At 40.6% G+C, this 22064-nt stretch overlaps 1 protein-coding gene across 4 annotated transcripts in view; it reads right to left on the reverse strand.

The window, feature by feature from the left end:
• The window catches only part of ATP8A1 (ATPase phospholipid transporting 8A1), a 231369-nt gene that overhangs the window by 79673 nt on the left and 129632 nt on the right, over positions 1-22064 (reverse strand). For all 4 annotated transcript variants that reach the window (XM_047719196.1, XM_047719195.1, XM_047719198.1 and 1 more), the window contains 2 exons: positions 15560-15698; positions 12049-12113 (listed from right to left, as the gene is read on the reverse strand). In XM_047719196.1, the coding sequence (XP_047575152.1) occupies positions 12049-12113; positions 15560-15698 (204 nt within the window). The remainder of the gene's footprint in view (positions 1-12048; positions 12114-15559; positions 15699-22064) is intronic.

The following is a 22064-nucleotide window of genomic DNA, read 5'->3' on the forward strand; positions in this document are numbered from 1 at the left end:
CTGGAAAATCACTCTCCAGAACTTGTCAGCTGATGTGCAAAGTCACCCGCCAATGCAGAGAAAGCAGACATCGACGTACAATGTGCAAACGCACGGCTATGAAAAAGTGGGACTGTTTGGGTTAGAAGTCAAGGGTGGCCATGAGGGTTTGCAGGATGCTTCTGGGCACTGATCACATTTGAAGCCAGATGGAGAAGCCACATCGTAAAGAACTAACACCCCAGAGGCAAGGAGGCAATAATATGGTATCGGAATGGCCCTGTTCTGCCATTTATGGATATCTTTTTTCAGGAAGGTTACTTAACTTCTTGGCATCAAAATTTTCTCATTTGTAAAACTGGGTTACTATCTCTTGTAGGGTTATAGTGGGCAAAATAACTCCTTTACTTGTGAGTCAAGTGCCCTCCCCAGCACGTGGCTCAGAACTGACATTCGAGAAAGACTAGTCCTTTACCTTCTTTTGACCTTAGGTTTAACAGAAGTACCAACATCTGATACAGAAAGATCTCTAGGGGTCAAATATGGTACAACAGTAGTATCATTCAAGTGGTCCCATGGAGAGAATTTTAAATTTCCTTTTGAAATCTCTCATTGGTGGAGTGCCTGGGTGGCTCAGTAGGTTAAGCCTCTGCCTTTGGCTCAGGTCGTGATCTCAGGGTCCTGGGATCAAGCACCACATGGGCTCTCTGCTCAACGGGGAGCCTGCTTCCCGCCCCCCACCCCCGCCTGCCTCTCTGCCTACTTGTGATCTCTGCCAAATAAAAAAAAAATAAAAAAAAAAAAAAAGAAATCTCTCACTGGCAATTTTTTTCAACCCACCTTCTGATTGTTGACACTCAACTCTACCAGCTACTTCTACTACATACAAAATATCTGGAAATCTGCCTTTCCCCTCAACTCTAGAAAACTTAGCATTATCTCTTCTCATACAGCATATAGTTGTCGGTACGTGGTGGGAAGACATATTTATATAACTAGACTAGACTGCTTTTCTTGATCTCTTATTTTCCATCTCCAAACTGATACAACTCTTGAGTGGAAAAGAACATGAAAGTTACAAACTGGTTTTGTGTTTCTCTCTCTCTCTTTTTATATAGATGACCACATCAATGTATATGTTAGATTTAAAGCTTCCATAAAGAACCATAAAATTATATACATGTAAAGTTACATGGGACAGCATTGCCTGATACTAGGTTTAAAATCAGTAATGATACAGAAAACGCAGAGGCCATGTTTTGCCGGCATGTTCTTCAGATAATAAACCATAACTTAACTTCATGGATACTGATTTTAATAGCAGAAAAATATTTTTTAATAGCAGAAAAATAAATATTCACTGGGTGTGTGTGTGTGTGAGAAAAAATCTAACGTGCCAAATGTCTACCTTTTAAAACCCATAAGTTGGGGCGCCTGGGTGGCTCAGTGGGTTAAAGCCTCTGCCTTTGGCTCAGGTCATGATCCCAGGTTCCTGGGATCAAGCCCCACATTAGGCTCTCTGCTCAGCAGGGAGCCTGCTTCTTCCTCTCTCTCTCTCTCTCTCTCTGCCTGCCTCTCTGCCTACTTGTGATCTCTGTCTGTCAAATAAATAAGTAAAATCTTTAAAAAAAAAAACCTGTAAGTTAATTTAAAATGTCAAAAAAGAGGATATATATAAGAATTTTAAACCAACACATACTTTATTAGCTGTTTTTGAGGTTTGGGGCCACACCTCATCCTCATTTAAGCCAGGAGGTATTTACAAATTTATGGTCCAATAACATTTCATTCCTTCTCTACTTTTACACTCTCCAAATGTTCACACCCTCCAATTACAAATTAACAGAAAATTCCAAGGACATTCTCAATAATACATTATGACCATATCAAGTACAGACAATGTTAGCAAGTTCTTAAAGAGTGAGTTATGACTCCCTTAATAGCCAAGTGGATAAGCCACTGGGTATTGTTTTTCAACAATGTGTTACTGCCACAGTAGAACACTGGACATTTCATATACGCCAGCGTAACGTGTATCTCCCCTCTTTCATCGGCTAGTGGAAGCGGCAGTAAGTTGTAAAAAATGCACGTCTGAGAGGAGAGAGACTACATTTTTACATAATTGGTCCACTTAGTGTTCATCCCAGCAGGATCACCAGTCTTCTTGGACACAGTTTTTAACCAAAAATCTTTGGAGTTTTTAAACTCCCAGACTATACAAGAACAGAACCTTAAAAAAACATATTCGTACCGAACCAAACTAACAGACGGTAATTTCTCCAAAGTGGATAAGGACAGACAGAAGGTGAAATCATTAAAAACATATGGTCAAAGAGGTCCTCCAAAACAGCTTAGTGGAAGGCAGCCAAGGGAAAGCATTTAATCAATACATATTGCTAAATATAATGAAGTGGGGGGAGCCAAAAAGAAATTCCCATGCTTTGCTGATACATAGATCTGAGCTTTCCAGGGTGGGAGTACATATAAGCACTGAAACTGAGGAAACAGTCCAATCTCCCAGTAGGGTCATGCCATCAGAAAGGTCAAGGGTTATAAAATGGAGGAAGGTAAGAAGAGGAAGTTGTAGTGCAGAATAAATTGCTCTTGGCCCCTGGGCAGAGGTTTGGGATGTGGGATTATGATAGGTTCCATCAGGCAAATAACTCCTTATGAGACCTCTGGTCTCACTTGGGCTACGCTAGAGAGAGAGGCAGAGAAGTGTGGGATCTGGGTCCAAGGCTGTGTTTCTGTGTCAGGGTAGGGGCACGTAGCAAAAGAGAAACAAATCCCGAGAAAGGAAGGAAGAGTGAAGTAGGGGATATAATTATATAATTTAAGTAGTTTTGTGGATAAAGGCTTTTACCAAAGCTCTCATGGTAATTATTTTAAACCACCACTGAAAGCCTCCTAAACACTTATTTTGAGCTTGGTATTAAATATTCTCTGGTGGCGGCAGGGTCTCAAATGCAGAGAAGGAAGAATTCGAGAGGAACGAGGTCGGCAGACATCCAGTCTGTCAGGCTGCCTTCAATTCTGCCAGGAAGAGGCTGCCCAGAATATACAGCCGATTTTTTGAAAATAAGCAAATTACCAAATCAACGGTTTGGAGAAAGTAACAACCCTGGGCCTGTGAGAAATTGTTACCTCACAAAGACAGCTGATGTTGGGCCCATTTTTCCTAATAATTTGAATTAATCGGTGTAGGAATGCAGAAGACCCATTATCTGCAGTATTTTCTCAGTGCAAATCCCAGATGCACACCGATTCTATCATTTCATAGGTACATTCAATAAAATTTTATGTACAATTGTTATAGTAGTAAAATGAAATGTAGAGTCTTTCCCCAATCCCATAAATGCAAGAACCCCAAACACCGCCATTTTCCAGGAGGGCATCCCTCTCTCAGCTGCATTTGTAGTCCTGGTCGTGAGTGGGAAAGGAGGGAGGGACAAGGTAGAAAACGTGGGGGCTGCCTCCCAGAAAGTTTTCGCCTGTGACTGAGTCTCGGCTGCCCCTGGGAAAGGTATGGTTATTTAAAAAATAAAAAGAAAAATAGACGGTTTTTGGACTTTGAGTGACCTAGGCTCAGGGTTCTGCAGTTGCATGAACTCGGAGTCTCCATCTGTAAGCGAGACAGTCCCAGCCCCATAGGAGCAGAGACTAATGTACGCGGAAACCCCCGGCACACAAGTTTCCTCCAAACTGTCAAGCTGATGGCTGCCATGACTCATCAGAAGAAATGGGTGGCAGAGATGCCAAAAAGTCACAGGCATGGCCTGCTCCCCTCAAAATGTCAACAAGCTCTGGGGAGAGGGCAGATAGACTGGCGAGGAAGCATTTATCTGTAATTCTAGGACCCAGGGAGCTCTTGGAGGAGTTCAGATGTTCAGCCAAGGGGGGAAAAAAAAAGAAAGGAAAAAAAAAAAAAGAGAGAGAAGAGAGAGATAAAGAATATTCAGGCTTGTGGGTAGGAAAAATTTCTCAAAACAGAATTACTATGAATTTGTGAACTACTTCTCTTAGGGTTTTGCACCCCCTGCCAAGATGACTGAATTTTGTGTAAGGAAAGGGGCATATTTCGTTTTTACAAGACCAAACAATTGTGTTTGATGGAACTTTTTCAACCACATACTTCGGCTTTGTGGCAGGCGGTATCTTAAATCAGAGGAAAAGAGAACAGATTATTTGTTCATATACTATTTTCATTTTTTGTAACTTTTTTTTTTTTTAACTCGTTTCTTTCAAATGGAATAAAGTTTGCTTTCTTCGTTGAGAGCTACTTGAAGTGTAGCTGGACACTATTTGAACAATCGTCCTGCCGTGGGACATTAGAAAAACCTAAATTCGCTTCTGATAGGGATATAGGAACACCTGAAAAGTTACACTGAGATCTTAACATTTTCAGGCCAAAAAGCGGAAACAGCTTTGCTAGTGGTAAAAGAAAATTCACAGTCCTACAGCTCCCATGCTGGCAGTGCAGGCAAATTCAGTGAGGTTGAAAACCTGCCTAAACTATTTTTCAAAGCAATACAAAATGTATTGTATTGGGCTCGTGGGACACATCAAGACAAAACCTGAAGTAGCCCCAAGTCTCCTTTCTCCCCCTCCTTTTCTGGAGTCGTGTCACTAACTTGCTTATTCTGGATTTCTTTCAGAGGCCATTCACGGTGGCTGGTTCCCCAAACAGTGAGGTTTGTCTGCATAATGCATATAAGTTGAACTTAAAAGGATACAGATGACAACCTCACCATTTACATCCTGAATGCCCTGTGAGTTATATTTGAAGCTTACATGGTGTTAGAAAATCAAATTCAGCTAGAAGAAAAAAAAAAGAAAATGAACAAAACCATAAAGGGCTTTATTTTACCAGGGTGTTGAAAAATATATACTCTTATGCTTGTTAGTCTCAAATGCGGTTAACAATTCATTTTCTATAAAATATATCAGTGAAGAAAAACACCGGTATCTATAATCAAACCTGGGCTGGCTTGGGGTCATATTCTCAAATTTAGCAGAGACGTTTAAGTGGTGAGAAGGGCAGCTGTTCAAAATCACCTCTTTAAAAAAAAAAAATCACTTCTTACATCAGCTGGCAATGAGGACCACCCTCCTTGGGAATAATAATGCTAAAAGAAATAATGATGACGATTATAATAATGGTCTGTATTTTTAAAAAGCTAACTACAGGCTGGTTATTGTCACTAAGTAGTTAGAAGGTACTGTTTTGTTTAATCCTCACAATGTACCCCAGAGATGGGTATTATTATTATTTTCGTTTTACAGGAGTAGAGGGCAGCTGAGGCCCAGAACAATCTATTCACTTACACCCCAGAATCCAAGGACTTCAATATGTCCTCCAATGCCGGTTGGCACCAGAGGTCAAGTTAAAGTTTCAGAATGGGCATAACACTATCTGCCTACTAATGTTTTCAGGTGGAAGTGTGATTGTTCCTGTGAAGTCCTTAGTCTGGTATCGAGCACAAAAAAAAAAAGGCACTTCATAAACATAAGCTAGTGTTTTTCTATTGACTATAACAGCAACTCACAGAACCCTGCAGGGATGGTAGTGTAAGGACCTATTTTATATTTTTATATTTTTAGCAAGAGGCTTTCATTGAGGTTAAACAAAAACCTTGTAGTTTAACCCTTAAACTGTCCCTGCTCCTCTTCCTCCAGGGGATTTACTTAAAAACAAGTCCCGGAAACCAGCTCCAGGTAACAAAGACCAGATACAAGGGTGGGTCGGGCCAGGTGGAGACATTGATCAGTGGGGGGTTGCATACTGTCTCCCTAGCTACCAAGGAGTATGGGCCCCCACCCTTTGGGAGCCTTTTTGGCGCCAATCCTAATCAAGGTGTAATAGGCTGGTTCAAATGTCTCCTAGGGTAAATTGTAATTCAATTGGTCACCTAGCATTACTGTGGAGTTTCCTGTGTGTGTTACAATCTCATCGGCCACCTGTGCGTGGCCAGGTCCCACCGCATGGCCTTTGCCCTTAAAAGCTAGTCTGTGAAACAGAGAAGGGTCGCCCTCTCTTGTAAGAGGTGCATCCCCGAACGTTCGGTTAGATTCCTGATGCTTGGCATGAAATAAAGCTTTGCTTGACCTTCGCTTTATATCAGTCTCACTCCTTTAATCACGGACCCATTATTGGGGCATAATAGTAGGGCTCTCTTTTCACGGGAAGTCAGAAAGCCACATTTTCTTCTGGGATCCATTCCCTACTTCCCGTGTATCAGGTGCTGACTCCTAGTAATTAGGCTGGATGTCAAGGTCTGTTGCAGCAGAGACTACCTAGAAAAACTGCCCGGATGGTCTGAAGGAGAGGTAGGAGGGCTTCTCAGGAGTTAAGCTTGTAAACACTGGAAGCCTTTTGACATTGAGTTCGGGAAATTTATTTCTCCAAGCTCTCTGCATACACATTCATTTAACCATCATTCCTGTTGATTCAATAAATATATAGTAAATATTTTTCTTCTCTGCCCTTTTTTTTGGTGTGTGTGTGTCCTAGGGAAACCAGACAGTAGAATGGAGGAGGAAAAACAGTAAGAATGGATTTAAAATCTAGCCCTGCCTCCCAGGACAGATTCAACAACTCTCCACATAAGAGACCAAGGTTAAGGACATATTACACTATAATATAGAGACTCAGAAAGATTTGTTCTGCTATCCACAGAGTTAATGGCTTAAGAAATTATGGTCTCTTCTACCCACCCTTGACTTGACAGATCAGGATAGTGGAATCAGGATGTAGAGAGATTTCCATACATTTTGAAAGGCCTTAATTAGACAATGGTTGCTAAAGACAGATTGAGATTCCCTAGTTCTTAGCCCACATTTTTAGACTTTTCCAGTTTCAGCAGACAGACTTTGAACAGATCATGACAGACTGAAGATATGAAAGAGATGTTAAAAGAATCCCTTGGATCTAGGTCATTAAGTAGAAGGGGTTTCTGAGAAGTCAGTGGGATACTTCCTAGGCATTGCTGAGGAATTTTGGAAGAAGTACATTCTACCCTTCAAGCCAGTAATTTGAAATTCCTGCCTTTGCAGACCCTTCAGGAAATGTCTCCTACCAAGAACATAATCAGAACTAATAAAAGTAGTTCAAGGTAGCACAATAAAAAATTAAACAAATTATCTGAATGATCAGTTTATTACAAATATCTAATAGATTTTGACCAACTTTAGATGATTTTTTTCCTTTTTAATTTTAGATGATTCTTAATGGTGCTTATCTATGAAATTCTTATTTTCTCAACTCAGAGAAAAAAGTGGTCAAGCTTTCTAAGAAACTCTTTGGCTGACACTGTCAATATTAGACAATAATTGGTAGGTGACTGGGTGTCAACACCAGTGAGTACTGGGTAGCGTTAGCAGTGGATGCTGTAGGAAGGAAGCCAGGAATGGGCAGAGGCAGAAATGCTGGTTAGACTTCCATATCAGATCTGTGCCCCAAGACTTTCAATTCCATCTTTTCAACAGTGGTTTGGTTTTATATGTTTATTTAAAGGTTTTAAAAAATGCTGAACAGCCCTTAATTTTTCAAGAAGGATAATTGTATTGAAACTCAAAATGAGACAATTTAGAAAGCCAAATAACATTTTTTTTTTTTTTTTTTTGACATGAGCTAGATTATGGGAAGACAGAAATTTCTATTGCTGTGATTGCCAGGAGAAAGGTTTTTTCTGTTTGGAAATTAAAGAGCCTCAAATATAATATTTTACTTGGACAAGTTCAACATAAAAAAGACAGATTCAGCTTTAAAATGTTAACACTATTAAGAATATCTTGGTAGAAAATTTGCACAGTTCATAGCAACATGCATCACTTATGTAAAAGATCTACATGTATATCTTGCTTAGGAAAAAAATTAGAAGATGGGGAAATAGTGTATCTTTTGTAGTGAAAATGATCAGTATGCAAAACAACTTGCAAGCTGTTGAAATACTATTTTTCTACAAAATTTTATACTATCCCTTTCTTCTATGTGCCATGCCCTAGTGTAACCGTGCCAGTCCTCTGCCAAGGGTAACATTATCCTCCCTTTACAGGCAGCAAAATTGGCTCAGAGAAGTTACCTAATTTTAATTTGCCCAGGGTCCCACATTCAGAATAAGGCAGAACTGCACCATTTCATGGAATAATTTGACTACACTCATTAAAACTGTTACTTGATGAAACAAACCCGCAGTCTCTTTTCTATTACATTATAATTTCCTGAGATATTACATTCCTACTAAGTTTATCACCTAAATGTTAATTATTTGTTGGTGCTGATGGAATGGCAATCCCATATTTTATCATAATCAGGACAACTGGAACACAGAGGATGCTTTTCTTTCCCATGACAATGAAAAATAATGATTTCTCTACAGGCACTCTCGCCCATCGAATGATTTGCTTACAATCTCAGCTGTGGATTTTATGACACGGGATCTGAGGGAGCTATGCAAAGTGATGGTTCCTTTCCTGCTGGGAAGCAAATGAGTGCACCACAGCGGGTCTGACCCCAAACAGCCAGATTTGTAAAGTCACCACTTAACTCCCCGGGAGAAAAACCTTCCCCAGACGTTTGTGAGAGAACCGGGGCAGTCCGGAGTGGGATAAATTAGTGTTAATCCATTCAGTAAGGGTTCACCTATGATCGCCCACACCACACGGTCACTTGAATTGCTAAGGATCTTTCTAACTACTTTACTCTGAAAATACCAGAAAAGATCAACTACTGCTGAATTTTTTTTTTTTCTTTTTAAGGGAGACCCTTAAATTTATCATTACTCAGTGACTTAATTCTCAAATATTTCTGGAGTACTTATCCTGTGGTGGGTAATGTGTTGGGCATTGACGGAATGGTAAACCAAAATATAGACATGCATCCCCCTGCAGCTTTTGCTGAAACAGACTACTCCCTTGGGAGTCCTACCTGCGTTTGGTCCAGTAGAAACAGGTAATGTAGGGACCCTTTGGGTGTTTACACTTATGAGTTACTGTCCCGAAAACTCCAAAGCGAAAATAAATGCTGTGTCTTAATCGTCATGATGTAGTACACAGAGTTTTTTGGCATTTCATTTTTTTTTCTTGAGATTACTATTTATCTCACTCGATACTTAGAACACATAAAGAATATGTGTATCCGAGTTGGAGAAAAATTATGAAACAGAGGAAAACAGAAGAAGCACTGCTCTCCCACCCTCCACGAGGTGAACGCTCAGACAGACAGAAAGGCTCACGTGTCAGATCAGGCATGTCTTGTCATGTGTTTGCGTCAACGCCATAGGTCTTAGCTCTGACTTCTTCCAAGCGTCAGAAACCCATGTTGATGACACGGCCTAAATGTCTACAGGGACTAAGGGAATGTTTCCATGGAGGTTTCTGCAATGTTGTGAACAACGGCAACCCATTCTGGACCCACTCTAGGGATCACATGGGATCCGTCTCCCTGACTTCCTCTGACACCGCTTTGCCGGCACTGGTGCTCCCATTCTGTTACCTAACTCTTATCCTCGTCCGCTGCCTGCACCTCAGGCCTCCCGCCCTTCCACATGTGTCTGCGGACAGTTCTTCCTACACATCATACCTCTTTGAACAGGCTGATGAAGTTGCTTCCCTTGCCTGTGGAAGCGAATTCTCAAGCCTGGCCCGGTGTACTCCAGTGGACCTGAGACCACTTTTCCAGGTTTAACCCCTCTGTCATTTCTTCACCGTTTCCTCATAAATACTGTGCCACGATTAAAGAAGAATTAGGTAGCTTCGTCTATACGGTCACAGAGCAATTGCTACAGTAATATTGAGAACAGCAAAGTGTAAAAGCATTACGGATAGTATGCTGTAGTTTATGTTCAATAACGAAGTATGTGCACACAGATACACACACGTATCCCTTAGATACAGCAAAGAAATCTCTGGAGTAACACTTGGAAACTGGAACCGGAGACTGTTCCCGGGGAGATAAAGAGGGCAGCTTGGGTGTAAGGATGTGGGAATTCACTTTTTAACACTTGTATTTGTCCCTTTCTGTAACTTGAATTTTACCTTCTGTGCCCACATTTATTCCAAGAATACTTAAAAAACTTATAACCTTGTATTCAAGTTCAATGTTTCTCTTTCATGCCCCAAATATACCTTAAACCTGCATAAACTTTCTGCTTCAAGTACTCCTCTATTACTCAACTACTCACCTCTAAATGCCACTTTATAAACACTTCCTTAAGCTTCACAGTATTTTCAGAGCAAGATACATACCTAATTTACAGACCTGTTTCATATTATTACTTGTATGCATTTTACTTCCCTTATTATCTGTAAGCTTTTGAAGGGAAGGACTATCCCAGTTACATTTTTCGCAGCGTTGTAACTTGAATAAACAAAAAATGAACAATAGGAAGGGTAAGGGACAGAGATAGCAGTGAGCTAAAAGGGGCAGAATCTGCTGAGTGCTTCCTTAGTGGTCCAGTTCTCTGGCTAGCAGAGAACCACTGAATGAATTAACAAAAAGGAAAGTCTTCCAACCACAGGCTAGGATGTGTGTGTGTGTGTGTGTGTGTGTGTTTAGGATTAACTCATGGTTCACAAAATGTACTTATTATTAAAGATGTGAACAACTTTCGATTTCAAAATCGTGTGTTATACTTTAGGCTACGCGTTTCTCAAGGGTTTCACAAGAAAGGGAAAAGGATCACAAGGATTGCTTTGAGGACAAATAATGAAGAGACCATCATTCCAATTCAAAGGTCAGACACTGAATCACTTCTTATGTGTAATTTCTGTTCTCCACCTGACTTCTGAACATTTGCCTCTTTACCCTCCCTTCTATGGACTCGGCCCCTCCACTTCACCCACATCCTTATTTATTTATTTATTTATTTTTAAAGATTTTATTTATTTATTTGACAGACGGAGATCACAAGTAGGCAGAGAGGCGGGCAGAGAGAGGGGGGAAGCATGCTCCCTGCTGAGCAGCGAGCCCGATGCAGAGCTCCATCCCAGAACCCTGGGGACACGACCCAGGCAGAAGGCAGAAGCTTTAACCCACTGAGCCACCCGGCGCCCCCACCCGCATCCTTAATAACAGGTTCTTCTCTGCTCTGCTCTTTGCATCACCGTGACTATTTTAAACTGTTGTATGGTCACCTCCCCTGTTCTGTCTTCCACCTTAAGTTACAAACAGTCACCTTTATTTTAAAATTCTTACAGGTCATTTGACCTGCATCTTTTTTTTTTTTTTTTTGCTTAACTTCTGTTTTACACTGCACACGTGGAAAATCTTTCCCTCTTCCCCAAATATAACTTCATATGATCACAGCCATGAAAAAAGGACATCCTAGGAATTTACATTTCAGCCCAGAAGTTAGGACATCAAAAAAAAAAAAAAAAAAAAAAACTTTCCTGTAAGAAATGGTGAATTCATGCTGTTTGTTTGATAGGTTTTACAGATTTTTTTTTTAAGAAACAAAATATATATTAAGCCTGGAAGCAAAAGCAGATATTAAATGTTTAATATACAAAAATTCCCAGGTAGGGAGTGCCTGGGTGGCTCTGTCAGTTAAGCATCTGCCTTCTGCTCTGGTCATGATCCTGGAGTCCAAGAATGGAGCCCCGCATCAGGTTCCCTGCTCAGTGGGGGTCTGTTTCTCCCTCTCCCTCTGTTCTTCCCCAACCCCTCCACCCCCTGTGCTCTGTCTTAAACGAATAAATAAAATCTTAAAAAAAAAAAGTTCCCAGGTAGATAAGAGCAAATTGCAGTCACTCAGTAACCTCCTGACATAAAGCTTTTGGAAAGCAGTTTTGTCTCACACCATCAAGCAAATCATTTAGCAACTTGTTTTAGCTGTCACGGACACAAAGCTAGAATCTATTTACCTCAACGTGGCTCAGAAGAGCATACAATATATACAGTACACAGGTTCAGAACAGAACAGTATATGTTATGTTATAGAACAAGAGTGAGAAGTATATTTTAACCTAAGGAAGATCAACTATATCCATAGATATTTGGATATAGAATAAAATTCTACAAGTTGATTAAGTCATTAAAGGATTTTTTTTTTTAAAGATAATTCTACTTACATCAAGAGAGCCTTCATTGATAACAATCATTCCCATGTTCTTCTTCAGAAGTTTGCAGGAGTGTCCTATATCCAAACAAAGAGTAGATTAATTGATGGCATTCATTTCTCTAGAGAGAAGTAGTGAAGATGTTAAAGCGATAATACTATAAAAGCATCTAAATTTTATTTTTAATCTATTTTATTAGATAGAATTAAGGTTTTATCTATTTTATTAGGACTTGATGACAGTCTCTTGTCTCTAGATTTGCAGGCAGTTAAAGAAATGGTTTTGCTTATTATAGGAGGGATGCAAGGGTAACATTCGGTGTGTTAAGGCTGTCTTGACAAACAAGTAGGGAAAGAGAATGTGCTGATGATTCTCAATATCCTGAAAACTAACAAATTTATAAGGAATGTCCTTCACGATGACCAACATGAGGGCTGATGGTTGTTTCTGGAGAAGGCACAGGAGGGTCGTCAGGCTATCTTTTGGACCAGTGATCCCACCACCATCTTCCTGTCCTCAGACTGTGGTCATGTCCTCTATGGTTCTGTCCTCTCTTGCTTTGCCGTACTTGCCACAGGGCAAAATCACCTGCTGGTTTAACCAACTTGGCCTCCTCTGGGACCACCTGCATGTAACTGAACATGGCTGGAGAGAAATGCAACTCAGCTGACTGAAGCTTAAAATAGGACCATTGCCTTTGAACTAATATCAATACTCCTTTTGCGAGCTCATTTGAGACAGTGGTTTTCAATACCATCTAAACACAGACCATTCTGAAACTCAGATCTCCTAATGGGAGCTCTTTCCTAAACTCCAGCCTCTCCCATTCCAGCGCCTGTGTAACAGCAGACACAGAGGTGCAAAACAGGCGTCTCAACCTCAACAGATCCAAAAATGAGACCCTTGATCTCCTCCCAGAAAACCTGCTTCTCCTCATTCTGGTTAATGGCAATTCCATCCTTCAGGTGCCATGGCTAAAAATCCCAGGAGTTATGCTGGAGTCCTTTCTCTCAAGCCCTACCTCTAATCCATTTGTCAATCCTGTGGGCTCCATCTTTAAGACAAATACAAATGCCAACCATTTCTCACCACTTTCACTGTTGTCACCCAGGTCCAAGTCACCACCGTGCCTCACCTGGATTAAATATGAGAGCCTCTTCACTGGTCTCTCCGCTTTCACACCTGCTTCCCTTCCTGTCCAGTCGCAGCCAGCCGAGTGGCCAGACTGATCATTTTCCCAGGAAAGTCAGTCCAGGTGTCCTTCCTCTGCTCAGAACCATCCCATCTCACCCAGAGTAAATGCAAAGCCCTTACAAGCATCTGGGAGGCCTCATCCAACCTGGGCTCTGTTATGCTGCTGGCCTTTTCTCCTACTCTCCCTCTTAGTCTGGAAAGAAGACAGCTTTCCCTTATCATCCAAATGAGAATCTCCCTCCTTCTCCTCTCTTGGTTCTCTCTCAAATGTCACCATCTCAATGAGTTCTTCCTGACCTCCTGATTTAAAACTGAATACTTCGGGGTACCTGGGTGGCTCAGTGGGTTAAAGCCTCTGCCTTCAGCTCAAGTCATGATCTCGGAGGTTCTGGGATCGAGCCCCACATTGGGCTCTCTGCTCAGCAGGGAGCCTATTTCCCCCCCTCTCTCTCTGCCTGCCTCTCTGCCTACTCGTGATCTCTGTTGAAGAAATAAAATCTTTAAAAAAAATAAATAAAACTGAATATTTCTGTGCGATGCACCATAACCATTTCGTATATGAATCTCACCTATTTTATACTAGGAGAAAAGCCCCAAAGATTATGACCCAAGACTCTAAAAGTTAAATGTTCCCAGAAACCACCATCATATTCTCCGTAGTCATAATGACTACATGCCCTGAACTATTTTCAGGATGGCTTAATTTTCCTTGGCTATCACTCTTTGCTACCATATAGTCTTCCTCTACCTGCAGTCACGTTTTTTTGTTCAGCATGTTTGTCTTTTTCGGGTCTCCCAACGCTAAAGCATTGTGTATTCTCATGCAACTTTTTTCCATTTGTCTCTAACACCAGTGATAATTTTTATAATCAAAATTAACCATGTGTGTGGCTTTTAGATTTATACTTCTGCTAACTAGTGTCTTTTAAAAATTTCCCTCTCCTATTGGCAATTTACCATAAGTCTGTATTTTATATTTACAGAATGCTGTGATTGCTAAAAATTCTAAAAGGAGCGTTAGCTAAATGTTTCTTTCTTTTTTTTTTTTTTTTAAAGATTTTATTTATTTATTTGACAGAGAGAGACACAATGAGAGAGAGAACACAAGCAGGGGAAGTAGGAGAGGGAGAAGCAGGCTTCCCACAGAGCAGGGAACCTAACGCGGGGCTCGATCCCAGGACCCTGGGATCATGACCTGAGTGGCAGACGCTTAATGACTGAGCCACCCAGGCACCCCAGCTAAATGTTTCTTAATTATATTTGACAATGACTTTCTAAAAATGTGGTTTCATGCTATAAACACCTCTGAATGGTTTCAACTTTGGGAGAGTTTTGGATGTAACTCATATCATGAATATCCAGAGGCTGAATCTATGTCAGGGTTGGCAGTGTTCAGGCAACCTACTATTCCCGAATGTGGAAGAAAATAAAAAGAGTGACGTTTTCTTACATATTACTGGTACTACAGGTCTCACACCAAATACTATTGTTCTTCTCAATGACACATCTGTTATGGACTGAATTGTGCCCTCCCTGTTTTTACACGTTGGAGCCCTAACCCACAATATTTGCAGACTGGGCCTTTAAGATTGTTAGAGTTAAATGAGGTCAGAAGGCGGGTTCCTGATCCAATAGCACTGGTGCCTCGTAAGAAAAGAGAGAGACACCAGGAACATGCATCTACAGAGGGGAGGCTAGCTGAAGACACAGCAGGAAGGTGGCCACTGCAAGCTAGAAGGAGAAACTTCGGGAGAAACCAAACTGACTGACACTTGATTTTGAACTTCCAGCTTCCAGAAGTATAAGAAAATAAAGTTCTGCTGTTTAACCCACACCACCTGTGGTATTTTGTTATGGCAGTGTGAGTTACTTAGTAAAACCTCTTTGAGAAAAATGAATTAACTGCAGGATGAATGAAACCTGGCAACCTTCTTATTTCCCATTCCTAGAAATAACCTGTGGTCACATAAACAAGTGCCAATACACAGGTCTGCTGTAATCCCGATCTCCTCACGTTCACAGGCAACTGCAGAGATGTTATCTACATGTGTCAGTTATGGTTGGAAGGGGGTCGTGCAGGCAGTGAGACAAAGGTGAGGGAGGGTTATTTTGTGGTTGCAAGATCTAAGGTCTGGCTGTATACAGAACCACAGCAAATGTAAAGGGGCACTGAGGCCATAAGTATATAGGGAAGCCCAGTAATATTACAAATATGGAAATCTTACAAAACCAAATCTTCCAGATTTTGAAATAGCTCAAACTTATCTTCTAAAATATGTCAAAGTGTGAAAAAAGCATCACAATGCAAAGCTTGGATTAGGGGACTCACCAATGTTAATGGCAGTTTCTTGCTTGTCCCCTGTAAGGATCCAGATTTTGATGTCTGCCTTCATGAGAGTTTCTATAGTTTCAGGCACTTGATCTTGTAATTTATCCTCAATGGCTGTAGCTCCAAGTAGTTGAAGATTCTAGGGAAAACGAGTAGAAAAAATTTTAAGAAAAAAAAAAATGGTTTAGATTCTTTAAGAATTGAAGTGTGCATATGTCTTTCAATCAGAGACTAAATGGTCATGCATAGACTTTGATGTAAATTCCAACTATCCCATTGAGTTTTCTCCTAAGGATCCCTGACTTTAATCCAGTACTTCGGCATGAAGCTAAAGAGACCTACACTACCTTACTCCTCTCTAAGGTAGAGAACGGCTTCTTACAAAAACACAACAAATCCAAAGGGACTTAAAGAGGAGCAGATAGCTACTGAAAGATAGCAATAGCAAAAACCACGAAGATGACCCCAGCAAAGAAGCAATCCTGCTGACCTGTTTGAAAAAGTATAAGAATAAATGCTTATTAAAAAAGAAAGAATGCTCAGATAATTCAATTGTAGCTTGATGCTGTGTCAGAAAAGGTACACATATCGTACAATTATAAACGCTGAGGGAGAGAGAAATAAACCAGGTGATCCCATCGGTGTCTGTAGGAAAGAACAGGCTGGGTATTTTTCCTGTTGCTCCCTATCTGTGTAGTGGACGGTCAGTCTTGTGCACTAGACGGTTTCTTTCATATAAGCCTGGACACCACCAACACATTCTGCAGGAGGCTCTTATTGCTCCCCAAGAAGAATTTATTTTTCTGCTCTCATCTTCCTAAATGGAGGAAGAAAGATAACAACTTTTTGGCTATTTGGGAAACCTGGCTCCCCACACAGATGCAGGTAATTGTTCTTGGTCCTCGATACACAGGAATACACTGTGACAAACTAAGCCACAGTCAACGGATTCTTGGATTTTTCCTGTACCCTAACCACCAATATGACCCACACCAACATTTATCTTTCTTATCATGTTTTTCTCCCTTCTTGCCTTCACTTTTTATTTAAAACATCAGACGAGGACAGTATACATACAAGGGAAATCAAGTGCTAAGGAGTGTCCAGATTGGTAATAACAAAGAAGGCATTCCATTTCCTCTCATCCTTCGAACACTGAGTTCTCTTTACTATTTACTGAAATGTAAGTCTAAAATTAGCCATAATTTTAGCCATGGAAAATAAAATAGATGCAAACACACATGAATAAGTGCGAGAGAGTTTATGAATGTATCAGTTAGGAATGCTTTCGAATATGACAGAAAATATCTAACTAACAATAGCTTAAATAAAGATTTGGTTTTCCTTTTGTAAGTAGTATTGGGACAGGCAGTCCTTGGCACTAGATTCACTCTGCACATCTCTCTCAACATCTCAAGGGGGTGCCACAGCTGTAATTACCACTGCCACGCTCCAAGACAAGAGGAAGGGGGTAACGTCAACTGTACCCATCTCCTATTTGAAAACAAAAGTGTTCCCAAAAGTCCTTAGCAGAATTCCAAATATGGCCATATTTGGTTATTTAGACTTACATGGCCATCCTTAACTATTAGTCCTCAGCTTTGCCAGCCTCGGTAGTGGGATGGCAGACAGAAGAGGGATGGGAATGGATGTTAAATTCGCCAGCCAATAGCTTTCGCCACAGTGCTTACATGGGGGCATGCATATGCATGGGTGTTTATGCACATGTGTGTTTATATGTACACGTATGTTTATGGATACACACGACATGTCCTCTGTTACTCTGCTGGAGATACCTGGCTCATCCTGCAAGGCCAAACTTAAAAGTTATTGGTTCTTTGAAGCTTTACTAAAATAAATTTTCCCTCTCCAGTGCTCTGACAGAACTTGGCTCATCTTTACACATCTTAATTTATCATATTCAGATGAACTGTTTAACCTGATAGTTTTGCTCAAGAGTAGGGACCATGTCTTGTTCATCTTTATATAACAACTCCACAACACTGACAGTCAGTAGTCAGTGTTTAAATTAGTGAAAGTGAGGGAATGACCAAAAAAAAAAAAAAAAAAAAATCAACAGAACTCCTAAAGCCAAATGTTATAAAGCATTGCTGCAATCGAGACCATATTCTTTTCAATGTATTCCAGATAAGTTATATAGCAATTAGGTTCACTTGATGCATGACTTCTTAGTTTATAATACATAAGACAGGAAGGCAAATTCCCTTCTTGAAGGAGATAGTATTTTATTATCTTTAATGGGAAGCAGATTTGAAATCTATCGTAACCTGATGAATAATTATCATCAAGAAGTTCAAGAATGAAAAGGAAGAGCAGTTCAGCAACAACTATGCCAACATCACAATTGCTGTACTTTAATGTTGAGACAAGGATTCTACCCCCATTCTTTAAGCAACTTTTGGGGCTTCTGTAGCTAAATCATCCTGGGCACCATCCCAGGGAAGATCAGAATATAGCTGTGTTCAAATGTCAAATATTCCACAGAAAACATGATAAGATGTTTTAATGGTCATGGGGATAGTTCAGTAACACAAGCTCTCAAAATTTTCTAACCTAAAAATCTTTTTCGCAATGTCTCACAAAACCCTGAGGTAAGTCGACAATGGGAGAGCCAAGAGGTGAACACCTTCATCAGAAATACATATTTGTGGGGGCACCTGGGTGGCTCAGTGGGTTAAGCCTCTGCCTTTGGCTCAGGTCATGATCTCAGGGTCCTGGGATCGAGCCCCGCATTGGGTTCTCTGCTCAGGAGGGAGCCTCTCTCTCTGCCTGCCTCTCTGTCTACTTGTGATCTCTCTCTCTGTCAAATAAATAAATAAAATCTAAAAAAAAAAAAAATACATATTTGTTTATCTTGTAGCTCTGAGGGGAGAAATGAGCTCAGGAAGAATACAGATATACATGATCATGCACAAATCTAATAAAAATAAACTGACTGCATGGGGGACGTCACACTGAAGCCATATTTGAAGGAAGGATTTCGTTTTGCCCAGGTAAAAAGGAAACATTTTTCAAACCAGGTAAAAATAATATAAAGGATTAAAGAGCGGTTGGGCCAACGATGTGTACGTGGAGAAAAGTCAACAGGCAGGCTAACTTGGGGTGTGTCGGTTACTACGACAAGAAGAATTTCTAAAAAGGGTGATGAAACAGTTCTGACTACCCAGCAAAATTGCAGTGGGTCTATTCTGAAGACTACAAAGGAAAAACTGTTCTCAAGCCTGTTTATCTTCCTTTTATCTTAAGAACTCCTCTGGTACAGCACTTACTACTTTTAGTGGAAGGCTCTGTAGCTTCCTTTCCTTTGGCCCTGGTGTCATTTATTGTGAGATTAAGATCTCTAGTGATAGGCTGTTCTGCCCCTGGAAATTAATATCTTTAGCTACATAATGACCACTAGAAAAAAATGTGAACTTTGCGTGCTTTTCCTGATCATAACACAGGAGTGTTTAAGCCGTAATCAATTTCATCCCAAACATGTATTACCTTACACAGATGGCCAGTAATGGGCACTATGGGAATTACATAGTCAGCAAGTGTTGAAACGTGATAAAATTCCCATGGCATTTATGGAATTAAAAAAAAAAAAAACCAACAAAACCTCAAACACTAATTTTACTTTCAAAATGTTCATTTTGAAATGTTTCAAAAAGTTTCAAAGTTTCAAAAAGTTATAAAGGTTTCAGGTTGCTGACTCTTCGATATAATGTAGATTTAATTATCACTGAAAAATCATGAAATAATATTTATTCGCCTAGTAAAGCCTTCAAGAATCTTATGTTCTCTCTCAGATGTTCGTAATGTATTCAGAATTTTTAAAAAGTCATATAAATGTAAAATTTCTACCCTAGCAAAGATAAAAGGCTTCGTGCAGCATATTTAAAAAACTGTATGATAAAATGTATTATGATAGACTTAGAAATTATGTTTTTCCAAGCACATGTATATTTTGCTAAATAAGAGAACCTCAAAATGACTTATTTCCATACTAGCAAGTGTTTGGTTGTACTTAGATTGTTTTGTTATTTTTAAAAAGCCTGCGACAATGTTCCTAAACGATCAGAAGCATAATAATCAAACTCATATCAATTTGGGTTTCAGATTACAACACGGGCTATTTGGCAGATGTTTTTTTAAAGACAAATAAAGAAAGAATGTCAGTAAGCCAAGTTTTCCTACTGGAGTAAATATGAGCAACGTTTGGTAACCTCTATTTCAATATGAAATAAGACTGTTACCAGGAAGATGAAGAAATAGTTCCCTACTAGAGAAAATGTATCAGACACTGCCAAGTGTTTTACATTTATTAATTCAGCTAATAGCTTTGAGGAGGTTGGGTAAATTATCCAAGGCCAAAGAGAGGTATAGCTGAGCTATGGTGTTAAGAACAAAATCTCAGGAATCCACAAACACCCAAAGGCAGCAAATGAGAAGTAAAACATTAAATGCAAGTTAGAATTTTATTCAAATCATTATAGGTTTTTAAATATTTGTTTCTGTTCTTTAGTCTTTGGTAGTAACTGTGTTTCTCTGAATCGTTTTCAGACTTGGTCCTGAGCCACTCCTGCCGATTGTACCTACTTCCTCATTTCTTTCTTCTTTCCTTTTTTTTTTTTTTTAAAGATTTTTATTTATTTATTTATTTTATTTACTTATTTGACAGACAGAGATCACAAGCAGGCAGAGAGGCAGACAAAGAGAGAGAGGGGGAAGCAGGCTCCCTGCTTAGCAGAGAGCCCAATGCAGGGCTTGATCCCAGGATCCTGGGATCATGGCCTGAGCTGAAGGCAGAGGCTCTAACCCACTGAGCCACCCAGGCGCCCCTCCTACTTCCCCATTTCTACCTGTGGGCTCCAGAGTCACATTTTGGGACTGGTCCCTCTCCGCACATGCAGGCCTGCACTCCCTCACTCACAGATCCACTCCAAGCAGGTAGTTCTAGGCAAGGTGGTGGGATCCAACCACGAGTTCCTTCCTCTGGACCATTTATATTTTAGAACCTACTAGGAGACATTCTTCTTTGGATTCCCCCTAGCTTTCTGATCGTACCTCTGTGCCTTTCACTGGTGTCTGCTTCTCCTAGACCCCGGCTGCCTGGTTAGCATCAAACCCCAAGGAAGTAGCCATGGGACGAGGACCTTAGAGTGGTGGTTGTCAGAGTCACCAGAAGGGCTGATGACACACATAGGCCCCAAACCCAGAATTTCTCCTGAAGTAGGTCTGAGGTGAGACCCAGAGACGTGCAATGGTAAGAGTGCAACGGGCCTGAGCCCTGAGCTCTAACAACTGCTTCGGCAGAGCAAGGCTCACAAAATGTTCCTGTAAAGGGACAGATGGTAAATACTTTAGGGTTTGAGGGCTATGCATTCTCTGCTGCAACGACTCAGGTCTGATGTGGCATGAAAACAGCCCAAGGCTATGTGTAAACAAATGGCTGTAGCTGTGTGCCAATAAAACTTTATTTACAGAACCAAGCAGTGGGTGGATTTGTCCATTGTGCCTGAGTTTGCAGGCCCCCCTCTGCAGAATACATGACTGACTGCTCTGGATATTTCCCTGTGCAATTCCTACCCTTCTTCCTTAGCATGGCCTCAGAATCCTCTTGACCCAGTTCTCTCTCCTCGCAATCCCAAACTACAGACAAAATCTCTTAACTGTCCGACAGGGCTACCATCAGAGAAAAACAGTGTTCTCCCCAAATAATACTACCATATGCTACACATGATCTTGAAAGTAAACAAAACATTTTTTTCTGGGTACAAGAGAGACTCACAGGGGAGAGATCTCACTCTCTTTTTAAAGAGATCTCTTCTTTCCTCTGGGTAGCTCAAAGATCCAGTCCAACATGAGTTAACACTCGACCTTAAATCTTAAATGAAGAATTAAGACTTGGCCAAGGTGGGGAAAGGATGGGCCAAGGAATTCTGAACAGAAGAAATCCCATGTGTGGAGACATAAGTATGCAAAAGCATATTGTGCCTGAGAAGTTGTTATTTGGACAATATGGAAATAATACATGAAATGAGGTGTGGCAGTGATTTAAATGATGCTAATCTGATAGGACTGTTCTGAGGATGAAATTGGACTCATCATCTCAAACTCTGAGTAGTAAGTTAGGAAAAAGATGAGGCTGGAAAAGCCAGCAGGGAATGGAAACGGAAGGGTCTGTGTGTTCTGTGCAGGATTCCAAAGGTCAAAGTGAGATGAAGCGGAGTTTTTGAAGAGGGACAGGAAAAGATTACTGGTGGCAGATTGGGGATGGATTAGGAAGAGGCCTTAAGACCAGTTATGAGGATATGGTAGTTACCGTCCTGCTTAGCTTGAAAATATGGTAACCCGGCACTCAGATGTGCTGGTGGGTATGTGATCCTTAGTCATTTTGTAGTGCTGACTCGCAAAGGTTGCCGGGCTCCTCTCTGTTCTGCATTCCACTGGTCAGCATTCATGCTTGTGGTTTTTCTTCTCAGCATCTTGGAACACACAA

This window comes from Lutra lutra, chromosome 2 (assembly GCF_902655055.1).
Source record: "Lutra lutra chromosome 2, mLutLut1.2, whole genome shotgun sequence".
Taxonomy (NCBI): Eukaryota; Metazoa; Chordata; class Mammalia; order Carnivora; family Mustelidae; genus Lutra; species Lutra lutra.